At 50.4% G+C, this 18,931-nt stretch overlaps 2 protein-coding genes and 1 non-coding gene across 3 annotated transcripts; 2 read left to right on the top strand and 1 right to left on the bottom strand.

Moving 5' to 3' along the window:
• The first annotated feature begins 5,582 nt into the window (after positions 1-5,582).
• Positions 5,583-7,249, top strand: LOC119099265 (alkaline phosphatase). The gene is made up of 3 exons (XM_037222390.1): positions 5,583-5,714; positions 5,764-6,636; positions 6,698-7,249. Exons 1-3 carry the CDS (start codon positions 5,583-5,585, stop codon positions 7,247-7,249), a joined length of 1,557 nt encoding a protein of 518 aa, XP_037078285.1.
• Positions 7,250-12,597: 5,348 nt separating this feature from the next.
• On the top strand, positions 12,598-15,962 carry LOC119099255 (actin-related protein 10-like). Its single transcript, XM_037222380.1, has 4 exons — positions 12,598-12,671; positions 13,142-13,288; positions 14,278-14,386; positions 15,359-15,962. Exons 1-4 carry the CDS (start codon positions 12,598-12,600, stop codon positions 15,536-15,538), a joined length of 510 nt encoding a protein of 169 aa, XP_037078275.1. The 3' UTR covers positions 15,539-15,962.
• Positions 15,963-17,412: 1,450 nt separating this feature from the next.
• Positions 17,413-17,484, bottom strand: TRNAP-CGG (transfer RNA proline (anticodon CGG)). Its single transcript has one exon. It is a non-coding gene; the product is annotated as a tRNA-Pro (tRNA).
• Between the last annotated feature and the right edge of the window lie 1,447 nt (positions 17,485-18,931).

The following is an 18,931-nucleotide window of genomic DNA, read 5'->3' as shown; positions in this document are numbered from 1 at the left end:
ACTCCAGGTGGAAGAACGTGAGAGATTGGAAAGGCTCCAAGACGCCGGCCGAACTCAAATGACTCCAGGTGGAAGAGCGTGAGAGTGAAGGGCTGCTCGGAGAGTATGTCCTGTAAATCATGAAACATATTACAAACTGGTGCATGCCAACGGCGCCCGGAGCGGCCTCGTCAATTTATCACCAGCCGGTCTGATGCATGGCGCCGCTGCGCAAAGGCAACTGTAGGCCCTTAACTCTAAGCTGCGGGCGCGGACAAGTTCGGTCGGTGCTCATTTGGAGTCGCGCCACGCGGGCGTCGGGCGGGCTGCCAACGGTTGGAAACTGTTCGCCGAGGCTGGCGGTTATAAACGCCAAGCTGACTGAGCACGGTAATATTCCTGTCATTTTAACAGCATACTCGACGGGCTTCTGTGCAGAGGGGTAGTGCATTTGTATATGTTGCGTGCTTCTACATCTGTTGCTGACGTGGAACATTGAGACACCACGCTGTGGACGTTTCCGAAATGAATTATTGATTTATTGTAACACAGACCAGCTGGATGTTTCACACAAGGTCATGCTCCTGTTGTGTGGTCACGCTGGATTAAATCTAGTGAGGTTAGACAGCCCTCTTCGGTCGGACGAAAGCACGCGGACACAGAAGCTGTCACTCAGAAGCTATTGCGTTCGTCGGAAACCCGCCGCAAACTCGTGTACGGTGCCGCGCTCAGAGCAGGGCGGCTCCCAGCACCCCCCCCCCCCCCTCGTAGTCGGACGGGGTGGGCGAAAACATCGCTCTGCTTAGCCTGAATCAACCAGCCATGCATCTCGAAAGCCACGATATATTTTAGAGCATCCATGATACAGTTGGAAGAACCGGCCAAGACCAACAACGTACTGTCATGGTCGAGGGAGGCCCCAGATCGGATACTGGGGTCGGGATTGACCGCGCCACGGGACCCCCTTTATTAATGGGAAGACGCCTCAACATTGCAATGTTGTAAACGGCTGACAGCCAAACTACGACAGATGGCCGACGTCATGTCCGGGAGGGGGGCCTAACACTATGTCCGCGGCGACTGAGATAACCAGGCAAGCAGGTTGGGTGGTTTTAAGCCGCTGCGCAACAGTCTACAGTGTACAGATCTCCCTACCGATGAACAGGGGGGTTCCAGTGATTACCAAGGAGCGGTTCTGTGGCGGATGGGAGAAGGCCCCCACGAATGCATGCTCCTGGGTGAAGAAGGCCACGACACGACAGGAGGCCTCTGCCATCACTGAAAGGAAGAGCCTACTGTACTATATATATATATATATATATATATATATATATATATATATATATATATATATATATATATATATATATATATATATATATGTATATATATATTTTTATATATATATATATATATTTATGTATATATATATATATATATATATATATATATATATATATATATATATATATATATATATTGTATGGATTAGGTCGGTGGTACGACAGGAAGCCATCGTCAAGACAAATGTGGCCATGCTCCGACAAGGCAACAGTCCGTAGTCCTTGGAGTCCTTCCACTCCCAGTCTTTGGACTAAAAGAATTACTCTTTCGGGGCAGGGAGCAGGCCCCTGTCAGGGCAGAGAGAAGCTTGTGTCCTGATCGAGGAGGGGCCCCGCACGACCCGATCAGGGACTCGGATGCACTCTGGCGTCATACATATCTGAGATGTGGTATTGTCACTAGGACCACACGCATGTGTTTCAACATCGCGTTCCGAACAGATTGGACCAAATATGGCTCAGGGAAGTGACAAGTCGCTTTTGACTTAAAAATCTTCGCTATCGTCAGTGTTCATTGGAATAATTTCTGTGCAAAATTGGGTCCTTGGTACCTGCTTAACAGAATGACATAGCAGCTGCAGACAAAAACTAAGATGTCATGCATTCCGAGGACTCTTAAGCCCGACGACGAACAAGTCTACAGTAGATGCACGCCCACCACCCTCCGTAAGGAATTACGTTGCTTGCCTCTAGCTGCGAGGGACGCTGCGCATAATGCGAATAGCGCGTGTTGCAGTTCCTTTTACAATTACTGCTGTTTCGGCTCATAAACGATCACAAGCCGTGAAATTTCTGGAGACTGATGCAACGTTTCATGACGCGCTTGCTTGTCGAAAGGGTCGTGCATTTCATAATGGGTAGTGGAGTTTGGTAGTTTTGGTTTGATGCATGCATTTGAAATACACGCTCCTGTAGGCAGACGGGGTGGGTGTTACATCACAGGAAAGGCATTGATTACACCAAACCCGCTGAAATCAATGGAACGTTCACATTTTGTCTTGGTGAGATACTCATTCTAGCAGCTTCACGAGGTTCCCGGACAAAAAGCCGAATGGAAAAAGCCAAACAAAAAAGCCGACATGAATAAATGTCGAATTAGAAAGAGTTGAGATGGGAAAAAGTCGAATGGATAAAAGTCAACAGCAATACAAGTTGAGTCGGAAACGCCGGATGACAAAAAGTCGAAAGGAATGTGAGTCGACAGGGATAAAAATCGGATGCAAGAAAAGTGAATAAACAAAAGTTCGACATACAGGTGAGAAGACACGGAATAAGTCGCAGGGCAGAACACCGACACCGACAGCAAAAGGTTAAAATCGGATCTGTAAAACAATGAATGAATGAATTAATTAATTAATAAATTAAAACAGAAAAGTATGAAAAGAATGAATCAATGAAATGAAAGGAAAAATAATGAATTCAACAGAAAAGTCACCATGGTTTGGCGCCTGGTATGAGAGGTAGCTAAATCTATGACCACGGGGAAGTACAGATGAAACTGAACAAATCACACCAGAAGGGACCAGGCAAGAACAGACGAGGTAAGACTGGGTTGGGACTGGGTGGAACCAGACGAGATCAGATGGAGGGACCAAATGGGACGAGACCGAACCGAACCGGTCGGCACCACAGGGCCACGTGTGACCGGATGCGACCAGACAGCATCGAACGGCACCCGACAAACCGGAGGGAACTAGACAAAACCGACCGGACGGAACCGGACGGAACCGGACGGAGCCGGACGGAGCCGGACGAGATCAGACGGAATTGAACGGAGCATGATGTTATCGGACGGGGCAAGACAGTACTAGACAAATTTTTGGTAGCCTTCGGGAAAAGCTGCTACCTAAACGCCTAAGTATGGTGCCAAAATAAAGGTCTTAACTGTTTCGCATAATTACCTGGATCTCCTCGACTGCGCCACGGGGCGCGGCTCCAGTATCCCCGTCGTCTTACGTTACGGAGAGCGGATGCGGAGGAGGGGGCTTTACGGAGGGCGTGCGATACGCAGGCCGGCCGCAAGACAGCGGACGGTATTTGTTCTGCGACTGTGTCGTCAGTGAACCTGAGTGTGCATTACGCAATCCTAAAAACGCTCGCATTTCGTGGACCCCTTTCAGACACATGTTGATTGATATCAGCGACGAAGGCCTCAAACGTCTAGTTATTGGGCCGGGGGCGCAGTTTCGGGAAATTAGTTGGGGAACGGAGTGCAGAGCGAGGAACATAGCACATTTTTACCGACAAAGCGCCAATACATGGGTCTTCACTGGATTCGACTTGCTTTCCCCCCCAATGTTGGGAAGGGCTGGCCCCACCCCATGCCCCCGCCCCAACTGCATAGTACACCACACTCCTGTGTTTGGATTTATGAGTTCAAAGTTTTTGTGCCTAGTCACGGCCTCTAATATACCAGGAGATACAGTTTGCGACGTTATGGAGCAAACGTTAATTAGATTGTTAGTACTCGACGTTTTCAGCTGTGCTTAGGGCAACGTGCGGGCCATCACAAGCGTGCAGTAGTGCCATGTAGACTTCCCGCGGGCTTTTGTCTCTTCGGCCTTTTTGTCCTTTGACTTTTCCATTATAACTTAGTCCTGCTCACTTCTAGTTCTAACACTTTTCGGTTAAGCTTTTCAAGTTTAGTTCTATCCCTAACGACTTTTGTCTTGTTCTCGTTCGATTTTTCCGATTCGCCTTTTGTCCCGACCGACTTTTATTCACTGACGAGCTTTTGTCCTCGGGTTTTTTTCCGATTAGACTTTGATCCCAGTCGCCTTTCATCCCTGTCGACTTTGATCCCAGCCGCCTTCATCCCTGTCGACTTGGATCCCAGTGGCCTTTCATCCCTGTCGACTTGGATCCCAGTCGCCTTTCATCCCTGTCAACTTTTGCCATTATACTTTTTTCGTTCCACATAATTCATTATATTTTTCATTTGACTTTTGTGCTGACACACCCGCTTCACATTTTTTCTGGAAATTCTCTATCCGTGCATGTAATCACACCTTAACGAACTTCATAACAATGCCTGACAGTTTTCTGTAAGTGGACAGGATCACACGTAAAATCGTGCTTCGTTGAATACGTAGACATATGAGCCATGCCCTTCCATTAATTCATTGTATTCAGCTTTGGCAAGTACTATATGTGTACGCCGTGAAAACTCGGCAATGTTTTTTTCCGCCTGACCCAACCGGACCTGACCTAACCTTTGCCCTCCTCGCCAGAGGACAGGCGAGCACGCACTGCTAATATTTTCTATACGGCAGTGTTTCAATCAATGGGTATAATTACTTCTGCCCACGTTAGCTAGCACTAGCATTGCGATGCTTCATTTGTTTAGGATGCATTGGGATTGAATTGATGCTTTTGGTGTCATAATTTTTTGGTTGTTCAGGAAAGTATAACTGGAAGGCTTCGCTTTCATTGGCCCAAAATTTGTTACAAAATGGAAATGATAAAACCAACTAAGCTGCTTACATCACGAAGCCACTCTTTCGGCAAGGCTGCGACACCACTGAGCAGCAATGTTTGTCTTCAGATGCCTGTGCAATATCTGTGGTACATGGCCGAGGGTCGATGGATCCTGGGAGCGCCAGGCCAAGCCTCCGCGCAGGGAAAGCCAGGCCGGCCTCCGCACAGACAAAAGCTCAGTTTCTTGCCACCGAATTTGCGAGCTGACTGCCCACGATCAACGTTGGTTACGCTATGAATAAACAACGTAGAAAAGTCACTGACGTTGTCACTACAGGCAACCCTGTGTGCTGAGACGGCCCTATTAGACCAGGTATTTTAAACAGCGCCGGCCCCGTAGGCATGAAGACCAGCTTTACCAAAAAACATTTGTAGTGACCAATTCCTGCCTGCGGGAAATGTCTATCTATATAAATATCTATTTGCCTCTGCATGATATTATGATATTCTGTGTAGGAAACAGGAATTTGGCCTGGCTTTTCTGGTCATGACATTCTGTGTAGGAAACAACACTTCTGTATAGGAAATGGACCTAACCGTGTTAGAAAACTGCGCGGTGGTCCCGGGCCACAAGTTAACAACCAACAAGTGTGCACACTTTTGTCAATTGCGTCCAAGCTCGAGCAGATGGTAACAACGTGTTAATTGCGAATGTGGTCGACCACATGCTGTGGCCAAGTGTGACCGCCTAGTTTGCCGGGGGGTATAAAGCCGGCCGCTGGTCAGCCAGACCGCATCCCACCACACCCGGTGGGCCAGCGACAGGCGATCCCGCCCAGAACTATGAAGCTGTTTGTGGCTGCCTGTCTGGTGGCGCTGGCCTCGGCCGTGCCGCTCGACTCCCGCGTGGAGGACCAGGACGAGCTGGAGATGCACGAGATGTGGGCGCCCACCTACCAGGAGGTGCAGGAGAAGGCTGGCCTCGGGGCGGGCCGCCGCCACCACCCTTTCCCGCTCCGGGCAGGTGCTGGACCAGGCCTTCTGGAAGGACATCGCCCAGGACATCCTGCGCACCAAGCTGGCCGACCCCGTGTACGACTACCAGGCCAAGAATGCCGTGCTCTTCATCGGCGACGGCATGTCGATCCCCACGCTGGCCGCCGCCAGGAAGCGCAAGGGTCTGCAGCACGGCGCCGACGTGCCCGAGCACACCATGCTCTCCTGGGAGACCTTCCCCTACCTGGGCCTGTCCAAGACCTACAACTGCGACCGCTGGACGGCCGACTCGGCTTCCACCGCCACCGCCTACCTGACCGGCGCCAAGGGCAACTTCCTCACGGTCGGCGTCGACTGCTCCGTGCTCATCTGGAACTGCGACGCCGTCAACGAGGCGTCCTCGCCCAAGTCGATCCTCCGCTACGGAGTGGAGGCCGGTAAGTGGGTCGGCCTGGTGTCCACCGCCCGTATCACGCACGCCTCTCCCGCCGCCACCTTCGGCCACACCGCCTACCGCACCTGGGAGTCGGACGCCGACTTCGCTGCCATGGAGTGGATGACCGGTCCCGTCAAGGACTCGTGCAAGAACGTCATGAAGGACCTGTCCACCCAGTTCGTCGAGCGTGAGGGCATCGACATCAACGTTGCCTTCGGCGGCGGCTGGGGCAAGTTCACGCCCAAGGATGTCGAGGGCGGCTCCCGCCTGGATGGCCGCGACCTGATCCAGGAGTGGAAGGACAAGCAGGAGTCCCTGGGACGCAGCCACGCCTACATCAGCACCAAGGCCGAGCTGAACAGCTTCGACGCCTCCTCTGCCGACTACGTGCTGGGTCTGTTCAGCCGTAGCCACATGCAGTACCGCGCCTTCCAGACCGCCGACGATGTCAACTTGACCGAGATGGTGAAGAAGGCCCCTGGAGATCCTGAAGCGTGGACCCAATGGTTTCGTCATGTTCGTCGAGGGCGCCAAGATCGATCACGGCCACCACTACGGCAACGCCTACACGGCCATCGACGAGACCGTGGAGTTGGAGGAGGTCGTCCAGCACGTCATGGACAACACCGACGAGACGGATACTCTGATCGTCGTCTCCTCCGATCACTCCCACACCTTCTCCATCAACGGCTACCCGGAGCGCGGCCTGGACATGTTCGGCCCTGCCTCGTTCCTGGCCGGCGGCATGCAGAAGGGTGGCCCGCCGCCCAAGCTGCCTTACCCGATTATGCAGTACGCTAACGGTCCGGGCGGCTCCGAGGACTGGTACGAGTTCGAGGCCAAGCGGGCTCGCCTCGCTGACATGTCGCCGGAGGCCGAGTGGCGCGACCCGCACTACAAGCAGGTGGCCGGCATCTACCTGCCGAAGGAGACCCACGGCGGTGAGGATGTCGGCATCTTCGCGCGCGGCCCTGGCGCCCACCTGCTGCGCGGCAGCCTGGAGGAGAACGTCATCCACCACGTCATCAACTACGCCCTCTGCCAGGGTGACTACGCCACCATCTGCGACAAGAAGTAAACTGACCGATGCTAGTTGTAGGTTGATTAGTTTGCATTTTATTTGAAAATGTTCTAGTGCTTCTGGACATATCTCGCTGAAAGGACATGGAAAAGGTACCGAAATAAATAGACAACTATTGTCTGGCAAAACGCTCCTAGCCAAACTCGTATTTTTCTGAAGAGCAACATTCAAATGGAAGCCAGTCTACGCCAGCAATGAAGCAGTGCATCCAATTTCATCCTTACCATGGGTGTTCGGTAATTAGCAGGCTGAGACGCATAGTCGTGCGCTTAGGCCCTTGAGCCTTGCGAAATGCGAGCCACATGCGTTTCTCCGTGACCCATGTCCATTGTAAAGACACTACGGACAGGGAGATGTAACGAAAAGTTGTTTTGTTAATGTGCATTGGGAAGTAAAGAAACCGGCTGGAAGCCAAATTAGCCGGTATGTACCACGCATGAAAGGTCATGCATTTTAGGACCCAGAGGCCAGCATGAGCTGCATTGACATCGTTGGAAACAGGGCTACGGCAGCTAGGGAATCCAGGTGGCTGAGGCCCCCAAAGTTCTAACGGCTTACCATTGACCCTATTAGTTGTTAAGTGCATGTACGAGGAGCATTACGCAGACAGATAAAACAATACTTATAACCTTATTTGTTGTAGAATATCTAGAAACACGCAGACATAGATAGATTGATATTTTAACTACATGCCTTTATTAAAACGAGTATCACTCAGGATTTCATTGCCCTACTTTTCGACCCTATTGGCGTTGACCAAAAAGCAACAACCCCAAAAATAGCTGTCGGACGCCCGAACCCGACCGAACTTGCCTTGCCTCCGAATGCATCCTGTCCTCAGATTACTTAAATTTATTTTATCGCCTTTTTGAAGTACAGCTCATTGCTGTCCCGTACTTGCTCGTCGGGATGCTCGTAGAATCCGGTTTGACTGGGGCGGCGCCGGCCGAATAGGCTGGTGTCGAATTTAACCTAATCTTAGTGATTCCTCACCGCAAAAACGGTATTTCTCCGTCGTTGCCTCTCAAACTTTCCCGGTTCGATCATTGAACGTCTTTCGGTATGAGTAGGTGTATCCTGTTGCTATAAGGACGGAAGAAGCTGCCATTCAAGCATATCGTCAGTTGCAGGATGCCGATTTTGATTTTTGCTAACTTCTGGATGATAAGATGCACAGGACACCGATGCCACATTTTCCGCTGTGCCTAGCAAGCAGCCAATTTGAGTTGAATGGTACGTTTTTGAATTTGGTTCCATCAAAACGAGGGAATAGTCGGTTAACCGAGTCGACACACACACATGCCTACATAGACCTTTGCTAAACCTGAACCGCGGAAGAGATAGTGTTGATTGTCCCATCCCTTCATAAACATTCATGAATTCGAGCATTGCACTTCGAATGCTTTTATGTCGTGGCGATTAGGACAAGGAAATTTGTTGGGATCAGAGCAAGGACATGACTTGTTTAAAAGCGAGATGAGTTGCGGTTCAAAGGTTATGACAGCGGCATTTTGCTTGCAACGGCCACGAGGGTCGCCATGACAGGGGAGGAATTGGCGACGGACGGATCGTCCCAACAATGCGCAAGGGCTTAATATCGCAAACTGTTGGCCCGATGTATTTGAGTGAGATCTCAAACTGTTGTACGCCATTTCTCTATACATTAGATCTAAAACAACGTCGCTGTTTTGCCAACGGGCCGATAGACGGCGAGTCGCTTTTGCTGCCTGTGGCTGGTCGCTCGCCATGCAGCGTGCGGTATATGCTGTTGGTGCATTCGTACCATTCGTATGCACCAGAGCATGCCAAATCCCCAATGACGTCACGCCGTCCGTGCAATCTAATTGGTCATTTGAATTCAAGCTGTCACCCTCTCCGCCCATATTAAAAGAGCTGGGTGTAACACCTGGATTTGGCAAAGGGAACGAGTTCTGTAACTTTTTTATATGGCGTCACGACGCCAATGGTCGTGGCATTTATAATGACGTGTCTAAACCTCGACGCCCAAACAACATTTGAGCTATTACAAATGCGCTCATGAGCTTGAGTCTTGGACTTCAGAAAAATGACAAGTGGAGGTTATCATGCTTGACCCAAATATTTTCCATTCCCGCCCGTCCATATGACATAAACTGAGCGTACAAGACAGGCCCACCAGGGCCTTCATAAGAGGCTGATTCGGGAACGCACAATTTTGTTTTTAAGATGCAATGCACCTATCCCCTGAATGGCGTCTTCCTCTCACTTAGGCCAATTCAGAGTGGCTGGAATTAAATTCGGAGCCATGCTTTTATCACCCTTAAAACGCATAGAGAAGAAAATATGTTGCAATGGAACCGTCTCCCAGTTTATATGGTTGCGCAGGCACCTTGAGCGTTCACCATTGTCTTACTTTTTCTTAATACTATTGGCCTCTCCAAAAATTGGGCGTTCTGGATTCAGCTGGGGGAGTCTCCGAAACCTGCGCTTACCACATAATGGATGCGTAGGAGAGCACTGGCAACAACAAAGTACTTCCATTACTCGTTATTCAATTATTTCAGAAAGGGTAATTCCGTTATTCGTTACTCCGTTGCTGTGCACACATTCTCAGCGGCGGCCGGCCCTAGTCTCTTATTTCACTTCCTTCTTTATACCAATTTTAAAAAGGCTGGACTTTAGCAGTCTTCAAATGCATGTCGGAGGTATTCACAACCGTAGCGATGTGTGGTACGACTGAAAACTCGAGACAAGCCACCTGCATACATATGAGAGACCCAGGAAACAATATCACCAGACACTTGGTGAACAACCACGTGGTCCTCTAGTGGTGCACCTATACACTTCATCGCTGCATGCCGTCCACCACGTGTTCCCTAGTGGTGTATCTGTGCGTTCTCCATAAACGTGAGAGAACCTGGTCACTCCGTAAACGTGTCCAAAGTGTTCGTTATAACCGGCCACCGATGCAATGTTTTGTTTTTTTTCATAGCATATCCCTGGGCAGAGGCTACCATTCATTTATATGCTACGTTTTTCCATATGCAGGTTCCTTTTCAACATGAAACACATGCGCGGCAAAACCCGGCCCCATCTGAACCGCTGGGGTCTCCAGGACTGGTGGCACTTAGCGTGACCGTTATCCACGCAACGCTCAGGTCGTGCCAACTGCTCGATGGTACGCCCTTAAGGTGTTGTGCTTTTAACATGCTAATTTTTAACTAGATCATTAAGGTCCAGAACATCAATTACGTATGAATATAAATCTGGCTCCATAGAAATCTGCCCATGACATCACACAATCTTATGATATCCCTCTCAGTTTTGGAGGATTAGGGGATGACCAGGTCAGACCCATCAGCCTACCAATTTTCAGCCATTGCGTGAGGATCTAGAATATATGCCTATAGAAAGGGCGTAATAACGTCCCAGAGACAGGAGGAGCCAATACGCTTTTGAAATAATTTCCTCATCACGCATCGCTATAAGGCTAATATTAAACATTTTTAAGAAGTGGGGGCATGGCGACATGCCTCCCCATTCTTTTCCTTCACCCCTGCATCTGTATACTGATAACTGATGTAAATGAACTGCTAGATTTGCATGCGTGTATCGTGTGTGCCAGCATTTATATTTTCTGCTACAAAATACTTTCTTTGATACCACTGACGGGGATATGGTAGCTACCAAATAAGACATTAACAGTGTGAATGATTCAAAATCGGCGGATATGTTTGGTCTGCCTTCATGCCCGTGTTCTAGCATGGTGCGGCTACGCCCTAGAATAATCGTGACTGCGCCCCATGGGTTGATTGCAACCCCTTCATATTGAGATGGTGCTGTCGACCACTGCACTTGGCCTAGTTTGGTACCTGTGGTTTTCCATAGCTTACCAGGAAAAGCACGGTTCGCCTGTTTTCCATTCAGGTAAAGGTCAGATAGAGCGTAAAGATGGGATCGGGTAGGAAACAAACCTAATACATGTTTTAATGTCACTTAGTAGGATGATCGAAACTCAAAACGGCAAGCAAATTATGCTCCATGTAGCTTTTGCAATGGTGTTTTAGATGCACAATATTACAACATTTATGGGGCATGAAAGTTGACAAACTAGTTATTTTGACCTGTCAAATACTGCTTTCAAGGCCTTTGTACATTGATGACCTCATGCTGTGTTTAGGTCATTGGTGGTGATCAAACTAATGTAGGTAAGATGAATTAAATGATCTAGATTTTTTGTTGTTTTAAAACTAGTCTTTCAGTCATGCCTGGCCCATCCACATCTAAGTGATTTTAATCTGGCTCTTAGGTGTTTATTTAATCTAACAGAACTGGTAGAAGTGTTATATTTGTTATAGAGACAGGTAGATAATTTAGGTTGGTATATTTACCTTAAAGGCTGTAAATGTTTTCATGTCATCTGAATGGTTTCAATTCAAGGGTTTTTATGGGACATAATGATTGCACATATATTGGTGGCTCTTCTTTATTGTAGACCACATTATCAGGATCCAACATGTGTGGCCCCTATAAATGTTTCATAAATATTTGCATATGTTAACATAGTTATGTGAAAGGATCATAAAATTAACAGTTTTGTCCTTTAGTGTGCTGAATGTAAGTGGTTGAAGGTTAGATTGTGGCATGGAGTGCATTATGGTATCATGGAGACTGTTTTGTTAACCATGTTAGTTGAAGGCAATTTGTACTAAGCCAGTTTTGTTGTGCTCCTCCAAAATCAATAATTGAACCCCAATTACAAAGGCAAAATGAATTGATTGCACTCTATTTTAGATATACCCATAAGCAAATGCATCTCAGATTGGGTTAGATGGGGTTAGGCATGAGTTAGAACTTATTAGTCAGTGTTGAAAAAATGTGATAGGCTGAGTCAGTTAGGAAGATTTTGCTTAAACAACAGAACATCGGTGGTAGAGGTCAACATAGACATGTAATCTGCTTGCTCAGTTCAAGAGCCTGTTGCACTTGCCATGTATTCAGACACCAAAAAGCTCATTGTTTAATACAAAGGGCTTTTGTGTGCATATTGGGTTTATGGGGAGGAGCATGCACAGCAGTGATGCTTTTCAGGTGGGATAGTGTTCGGTGCATTTTGTCACAGCCACGTAGCACAAAACTTACAATATTTTGTTTGTGTGAGCTTTGTTGGGATTGGACTGAACTGTTTTGAAGTCCAATTTATGTGCTCATTACAGAAAAAATAAAAACTTGAAAATATTTTGGCAAATGCTGTAAGGGACAAAGGACAGATATTTATGTCACACAGAGTGATTGTGGGTTATGCTTGGCCCTTGTCCTGCATGCTATAGTTTTCCCCTTTTCAGCATCAGTTATCATGCCTCTTTATGAAGGCATTGGGCTCATTGGTGAAAAGGACCTGCATCCTGTTGTGCTGGATATTTGGAACTGCCTACACAAAGTAAGTTTGAAATGTCACATTAAAAAAGACTCCCACAAAGAGGTTCCACCACAGTGCTTGTGCAGGAGAGCAATAGTTTGACCCCAAAATTAAATTTTTTGAATGGTTTCTTGGATGTGGATACAATAGAGCATGGCTGTAACTGATTTAATGACAAGCAGCAACCATTCATGACCAATGCATAATTAAATGAATCTGCATATAGACAGAAAGTGGAGGCTTACACACTGCAGATCAAGGTGGAGACCTTGAAGTTTGCCTCTCTTCCCATGGGGCAATGTCGCCCGATGAAGGTGGTGGCTTCGTGATGGCTTACCTATTGCAGACCACTGACACCACCCCATGTGAGATGGGCCGGTCGCTGAGGGCCGTCACTGCCATCCAGCCGCGTCACCTCCCCATGACCTGAGCCGGTGCCGGCCGTCTGACCCGCGCTGGTGTCGCCTCGTGACACGGCCGCCCGGCCGCAGGTGCGGCTTCGGCGACGAGACGGGCCCGCGCGCCATCATCCCGTCGCGCGTGACGGTGGATGGCCATGAGCGCTCCGTCTTCGACTACCGCGGCGGCGACGACCTCTACCGGCTGCTGGTCGAGCTGATGCAGAAGGTCTACTTCAGGTGTGGCTCTGTTGAGGCGGTCGTGTCGCGCGCGCTGGCTAGGTGTCCCTGCGTGCCGGCGCAGAGGCCCAGGGTGTGGGTCAGGGGGTCAGACTGTGTGTTAGGGGCTCAGACTATGTGTCAGGGACTCAGACTGGTTCTCAGGGGGTCAGACCATGTGCCAGGGGCTCAGACTGTGTGTCAGGGGCTCAGACTGTGTGTCAGAGACTCATAATGTGTGTCAGGGGCTCAGCCTGTGTGTCAGGGGCTCAGACTGTGTGTCAGGGTGTCAGGCTGTGTGTCAGGAGCCTAGACTTTGTGTCAGGGGCTCAGATTGGGGTCAGGCTGTGTGTCATGGGCTCAGACTGTGTGTCATGGGCTCAGACTGTGTGTCAGGGGCTCAGATTGGGCTCTGTCATGTGGACAGATGGCAGCATTTCGATGATTCTGACTTGAAAGGAAGTGTTCTCCCTGTGGTGTCACACATGCTTTTATCGCGTTGAAGGGCCTTCGGGTTTCTTACTGAGTGATTGCAAATGTGTAGAAATATGAATATGCTTGCAACTGCTATGATTGTTTCAGAGTTTTTATGCTGACAATAGTCAACCCTCATTATACTAGGTGGTACTAGTTAAACGGCGTCATCAGGCAAACATTGGCTGTTTTGTCAATATTAGACGCTTACAGCTGTGCTTTTGACCACGAATGAAGATGGTTAGACAAGGTTAAAGAAACAGTCGCGTTTAAAAACCAGAAAAACCTGCCAGCTGCCAACTGTATGTGGAGGCTGTCATTGTCGCGTCGTCCTTTGAGCCGTAAAATTCATCTTCCGTTTATTGCCGTCTTCACACATTGGACAAATGGGGGAAAGCCAGCTGATGATCCGACAGCCAGCCCCGGGGCGACATGAAGTAGAGCTATGTTGTGACCTAGTGGGTGACGAACCTTTTGCTGCTGTGCTAAGCTGAGTGGGTGGGAGCTGAAGGTAGCCTTGTCGTCCACCGCGCCAGGCGGCTGCTGGTGAACCCGAAGGACCGGCCGGTGGTGGTGGTGGAGTCGTTGCTGACGCCTTCGCTCTTTCGCAACGTGCTGGCCAACGTGCTGTTCCGCCACTATGAGGTGAGCAGATGCGGGAGACGCAGGACACACTCCGCCCACGCGTGTTGCAGTACGCGGCTGGTGTGGTGCTACAGGACGATGCCCGATGAGTTGCTTGTGCTTTCAGTGGAGGTATGGAGCGTGAGCGATCGCGGCGTTTATTCTGACCTCAGTCCGTTCACGGAGGGTGATCGCGTGGTGCTGTGCGATTCAATGAGTCGCGCTGTGAGAGCTCTGGAGCGTTTATGACAAACTGCGTTGGGACCTGGGTGTGTACCTTTATGCATAACGGACATCTGTTTTCCCAACTGCATCCGCTCTTCCCTCACCCACCGTTCCATCCTTAATTCTCGCAGTGTCCCGTCCCACCGGGGCGAGCTACGGCCGCCAGCCCGCAGCGGCTTAAGTGCCACCCTGACTGGCGTCCAGCCCTGGCGCCCGCACAAACCTCAAAGAAGGGTTCCTGTGCCGGATAAGCTTCGGTTTTGCGGTCTCCCAGACGTCCGTAGTATTACCCCACCAACTGCCTCTCTTGTTAATTCTAGAGCCCTGAAATGACCATTGCGGGCCAAAAGGACCCTGGTCCAAGCCAAACGAAGCCAGTTCGTCACCTTCCGAAAATCGGGCATCTCGTATGGGAGCGCCGTACTGAGGTTTTGATTCAGCCCAGATTCGGCGCCGAGCCGCGCCGGCTCGCGTATTCGTCAGCGCATCGGGAGTGCCTTGACTGCGGACAGAGGAACGCCACCGGGGATACGCCCTCTTCCCGAAGTGGTGCAAGCCGGCCTCTTCGCCCCCCCCCCCCCTCCAGCTCGCCCCCCCCCTCCGGCAAGGCTCAGAAAGGTTACTTCGTACTAACTGGCGTGACTTCTCCAGTCCCGAACGCGGACATTCGCCCTGGTTGTGTGTTGACCCGCTGCTCCTGAATGCTAACCCCGCCGCCCCAAAGTGTTCTCCCGGCCGTTTCTGAGTGTTTCCCCGGCCGTCCGGCAGGTGTCGTCCGTGCTGCTGGCGCCGTCGCACCTGATGGCGCTGCTGCCGCTGGGTCTCCAGACGGGCCTGGTGCTGGACATCGGCCACCGCGAGGCCGTCTGCATCCCCGTCTACTGCGGCGTGCCGGTGCTGCGCTCATGGCAGGCGCTGCCGCTCGGCGCCCAGGCCGTCCATAGGTAATCGCGCGCCCGGTGCCGGAGGACGCCGCACAGTGACAATTCTGTTTTGGGGGTTTAGGGTTAAAAGTGCTTTTTCTCAACCAGGCTGGAGGTGGAGCTTTTTGTATTCGCCTGCATGTACGAAGCTGAGAAAAAGGAACTTTTTGCTTGAATGTCTAGCGTTTCTTGGCGGAATCGACTTTGTCTTGTTTTACTTATGGTTTGTTGATCAACAGCTGCCTCAAATAGTTTTATCAACTAAGTTTATTGTACTTATGGTTTCCAGGCAAACGTCTTTACTTACCTCATGTAAGCAAGACTTAAATATGATACATATTTCACAAGCATTGAAAATCCACCAGCTTAACTTTGTTCTGGTTCTAATATAGTTGGGGATTCAAACCTGCTACAGGCATGGATCTCAATTCCAAGCATTTCAACAATGAAAAGTCGAACTGAAGTCGTATGAATAATTCAGAATTACGATCATGACAGCTATGACTCAAGTATGGAAATATGCATTTAATACCCGAGGCAATCGAGACGCGAGCCAACACGCTCGAGACGTGGGACCACGCGTTCGAGACGCGAGACCACGTGCTAGATACGCGAGCCGGCGCGCTCAAGACGCGAGACCACGCGCTCGAGACGCAAACCGGCGCGCTCGAGACGCGAGACCGCGCGTTCGAGACGCGAGCCGACGCGTTCGAGACGCGAGACCTCGCACTCGAGACGCGAGACCACGTGCTAGATACGCGAGCCGACGCGCTCAGGACGCGAGACCACGTGATCGAGACGCGAGCCGACGCGCTCGAGACGCGAGCCGACGCGCTCGAGACGCGAGACCACGCGCTCAAGACGCGAGACCACGCTCTCGGGACGTGAGCCGACGCGCTCGAGATGCGAGCCCTTGCGAGCTGGCGCGTTCGCCGGTGGCATGGGTGTGGCGGTCGGTCGGTCGGGACGCGGCGCGTTACGATTACAGGGAGCAGGCGTGGCTTGTCGGCCTGAAGCCGAGCAGTTCCGCCTCCGTGAAAAGATCGGCGCATGGTGGTCGTGGTAGCGAGTTTCATCGCCCCCCACCAAGAATAGACTGGTCCGCCTGTGATTTGAATTTGGTATCGCTGTAACCGTGGCCGAGAGTTACATCATGGGCATGCCAGTCAGCGACTCATTTGTGTATGGAGGTGACCGACACTCTGCCCGCATGTCGGAGTGTAGCTACTTTCTGGCGCCCATGGTGCATGGTGCGCGCCCGAGACTCGAAACCTGGACCCTGTTCTCGCACCCTGTTCTCGTGCCCTGTTCCCGGACCCCAAGCGGGAATCACACCCCTAGACCAACGAGCCACGAAGTTGCAGGGAGGGGTCTTAGCTCGACTTCCAGATATGCCTCCTTCCCTTCATTTTGCTGCGGAGGCAGTGGCGTCGGCCTCGCCCCATGTGCCCTTGACACCGTTCTTACTAGATTTGACCTGGCCGGTCTGCAGCGCAGTCGGTTGCGACTATGTTAACCTTGGCATGAACAGGCGTCGAGTTCGCATATATCCCTAAATGGAGAGCAAAGTGGCGCACCCATGCGCCCATGCCCCACCCACCCATGCGCATTTTTCAAGCAGCGGGAGTTCAACAAAACGTGACGCACCCATGCCCATTTTCAAAAGAAAGTTGCGTACTTGCCAGTCAGAAGCGCCCGACGTGTTGCTGTTGTCTCGCATGCATGCAAGGCTGCGATGGGATGACAAGTGCTGATCGGGCACCGAGTAGCAGGACTGGTCACATCACGTGTCGCCTGAGTGAGCTGCAGTATGCAGGGTAAGGGGGGGGGGGGCGATTGTGGCTTTGGTGTCGTAATGAGAGTTTGATATCTGATTTTCATCAAAGATGGCAATAGGCTGGGCTCGTCCGGGATTTGAACCCGGGACCTCTCGCACCCGAAGCGAGAATCATACCCCTAGACCAACGAGCCGACACGCGGCGCAATTGCACCATATAAGAACTTGAGACCGGTGGTATCGGCCATATCGGTCTCCACCCATGTTCACCTTTATCTTGACGGCACACAAAGAGCACATCTATCAAAAAATCCACCGAATCCCCTTCAAGGCACCTATGCAGGCAGTATGCACCGGAAAGAGAGGCATCAACTTACTTGAAGGTTAGAAGATATGCATGGACTGAGCCAGAGCAGGAAACGTGCGTCCGCAGTTCAAAGCACCTCGCTTTTCGGATAATTGCTGCTCCGAGGGGCGCAGTATAATATCGTGAGTGTGTTTGAGGGGAGGGGGAGGGGTATTGTGCTAACGGCGTAGGCGTCACAGACTCAAATGGGCTATCGATGGCTGTGCACTTCATGTCCTTGTGTAAATATACAGTTGAATAGGCATCCGCAGTCGGTGAACGAGGACTGCATCGGCTAAGGAATGAATAAGAATTAAGTGGCCTGAAAAACTGACCGACTCAAACGGATTGGACAGAGCAGAACACTAAGACCGTTAAGTGTGCAAGGTATAATGTTCATGCATGCTTCTTTTGCTGTTTTCGGCTAAACCGGTTGCAGTTGGACGTTTTGATGCGGATTGGTAAGATGGGGCTTTGGTTTTTTCCTCCTTCGAATTGGATGGAAATCGAGACATGCGAGAAAGGTGAAAGGTGGCTGGCTTGTATTCAGCAATGAAATTGAGTTATACTGAGCCCAACAATTTGCGCTTAAAAACATGAAAAATCCAGTCCAAAAATCCAGGGCAGCTATGGAGAAGACTAGGAGCGGTCTGCTTCTGGATCTTCTGATTTTTGTGTCGCTTAAAGAGAGTCGTTGATTTAGGCAGCATAGCGCTCCTGCAGGCACGGATCCTAGCACGGGGGAAGGTAGCGTACCTCTTCTGATTTCGTCTCCAGATCTGTTTTCTCATGAGACCTTGCAGCAGGACAATTCGGGTCTCGGCTTCAAATAAACCAATGTTAGCGTCGTAGCCTACCATTGGTAGAAGACCAAGTGTCGTTTGTATTAACGCAACCCACCATTGGTAGAAGACCAATCGCCGTTTGCATCAAAGAGTCCACGAGACGGAAGAATCAGTGGCGTGAATATCACTATCGGATATAAAATAGCTTACTTCGTTCGTAATGGTCAACACTTCCTACCGTTTTTAGAATGTTTCGGCCTAAAGTATTGGGGGGGGGGGGAGGGGGGCAACCTTACATTGGAAGGGGGCAGGGCCCTCACAAAGGAATACAAATTGATACCCATGATGCATCTAGCACAATAGAGGTTAATTTTCGCGCTTTCCGTGTGCGGGGAAAACATTTCGGGGCTTCTCGTTTCTTTCTACCGTTCAAAGATATCCAGCGGGGGACTTTGGTTTCTCCATTTAGTGCGTGAACAAAAGGATAGGTAACACCCATGCTGCCAAACG

The sequence above is a fragment of the Pollicipes pollicipes genome, unplaced genomic scaffold (assembly GCF_011947565.3).
Source record: "Pollicipes pollicipes isolate AB1234 unplaced genomic scaffold, Ppol_2.1 Scaffold_2555;HRSCAF=2994_pilon_pilon_pilon, whole genome shotgun sequence".
In the NCBI taxonomy this organism is placed as follows: Eukaryota; Metazoa; Arthropoda; class Thecostraca; order Pollicipedomorpha; family Pollicipedidae; genus Pollicipes; species Pollicipes pollicipes.
Note: the sequence above shows the minus strand (reverse complement) of the source record. Positions and strands in the feature narration are given on the sequence as shown.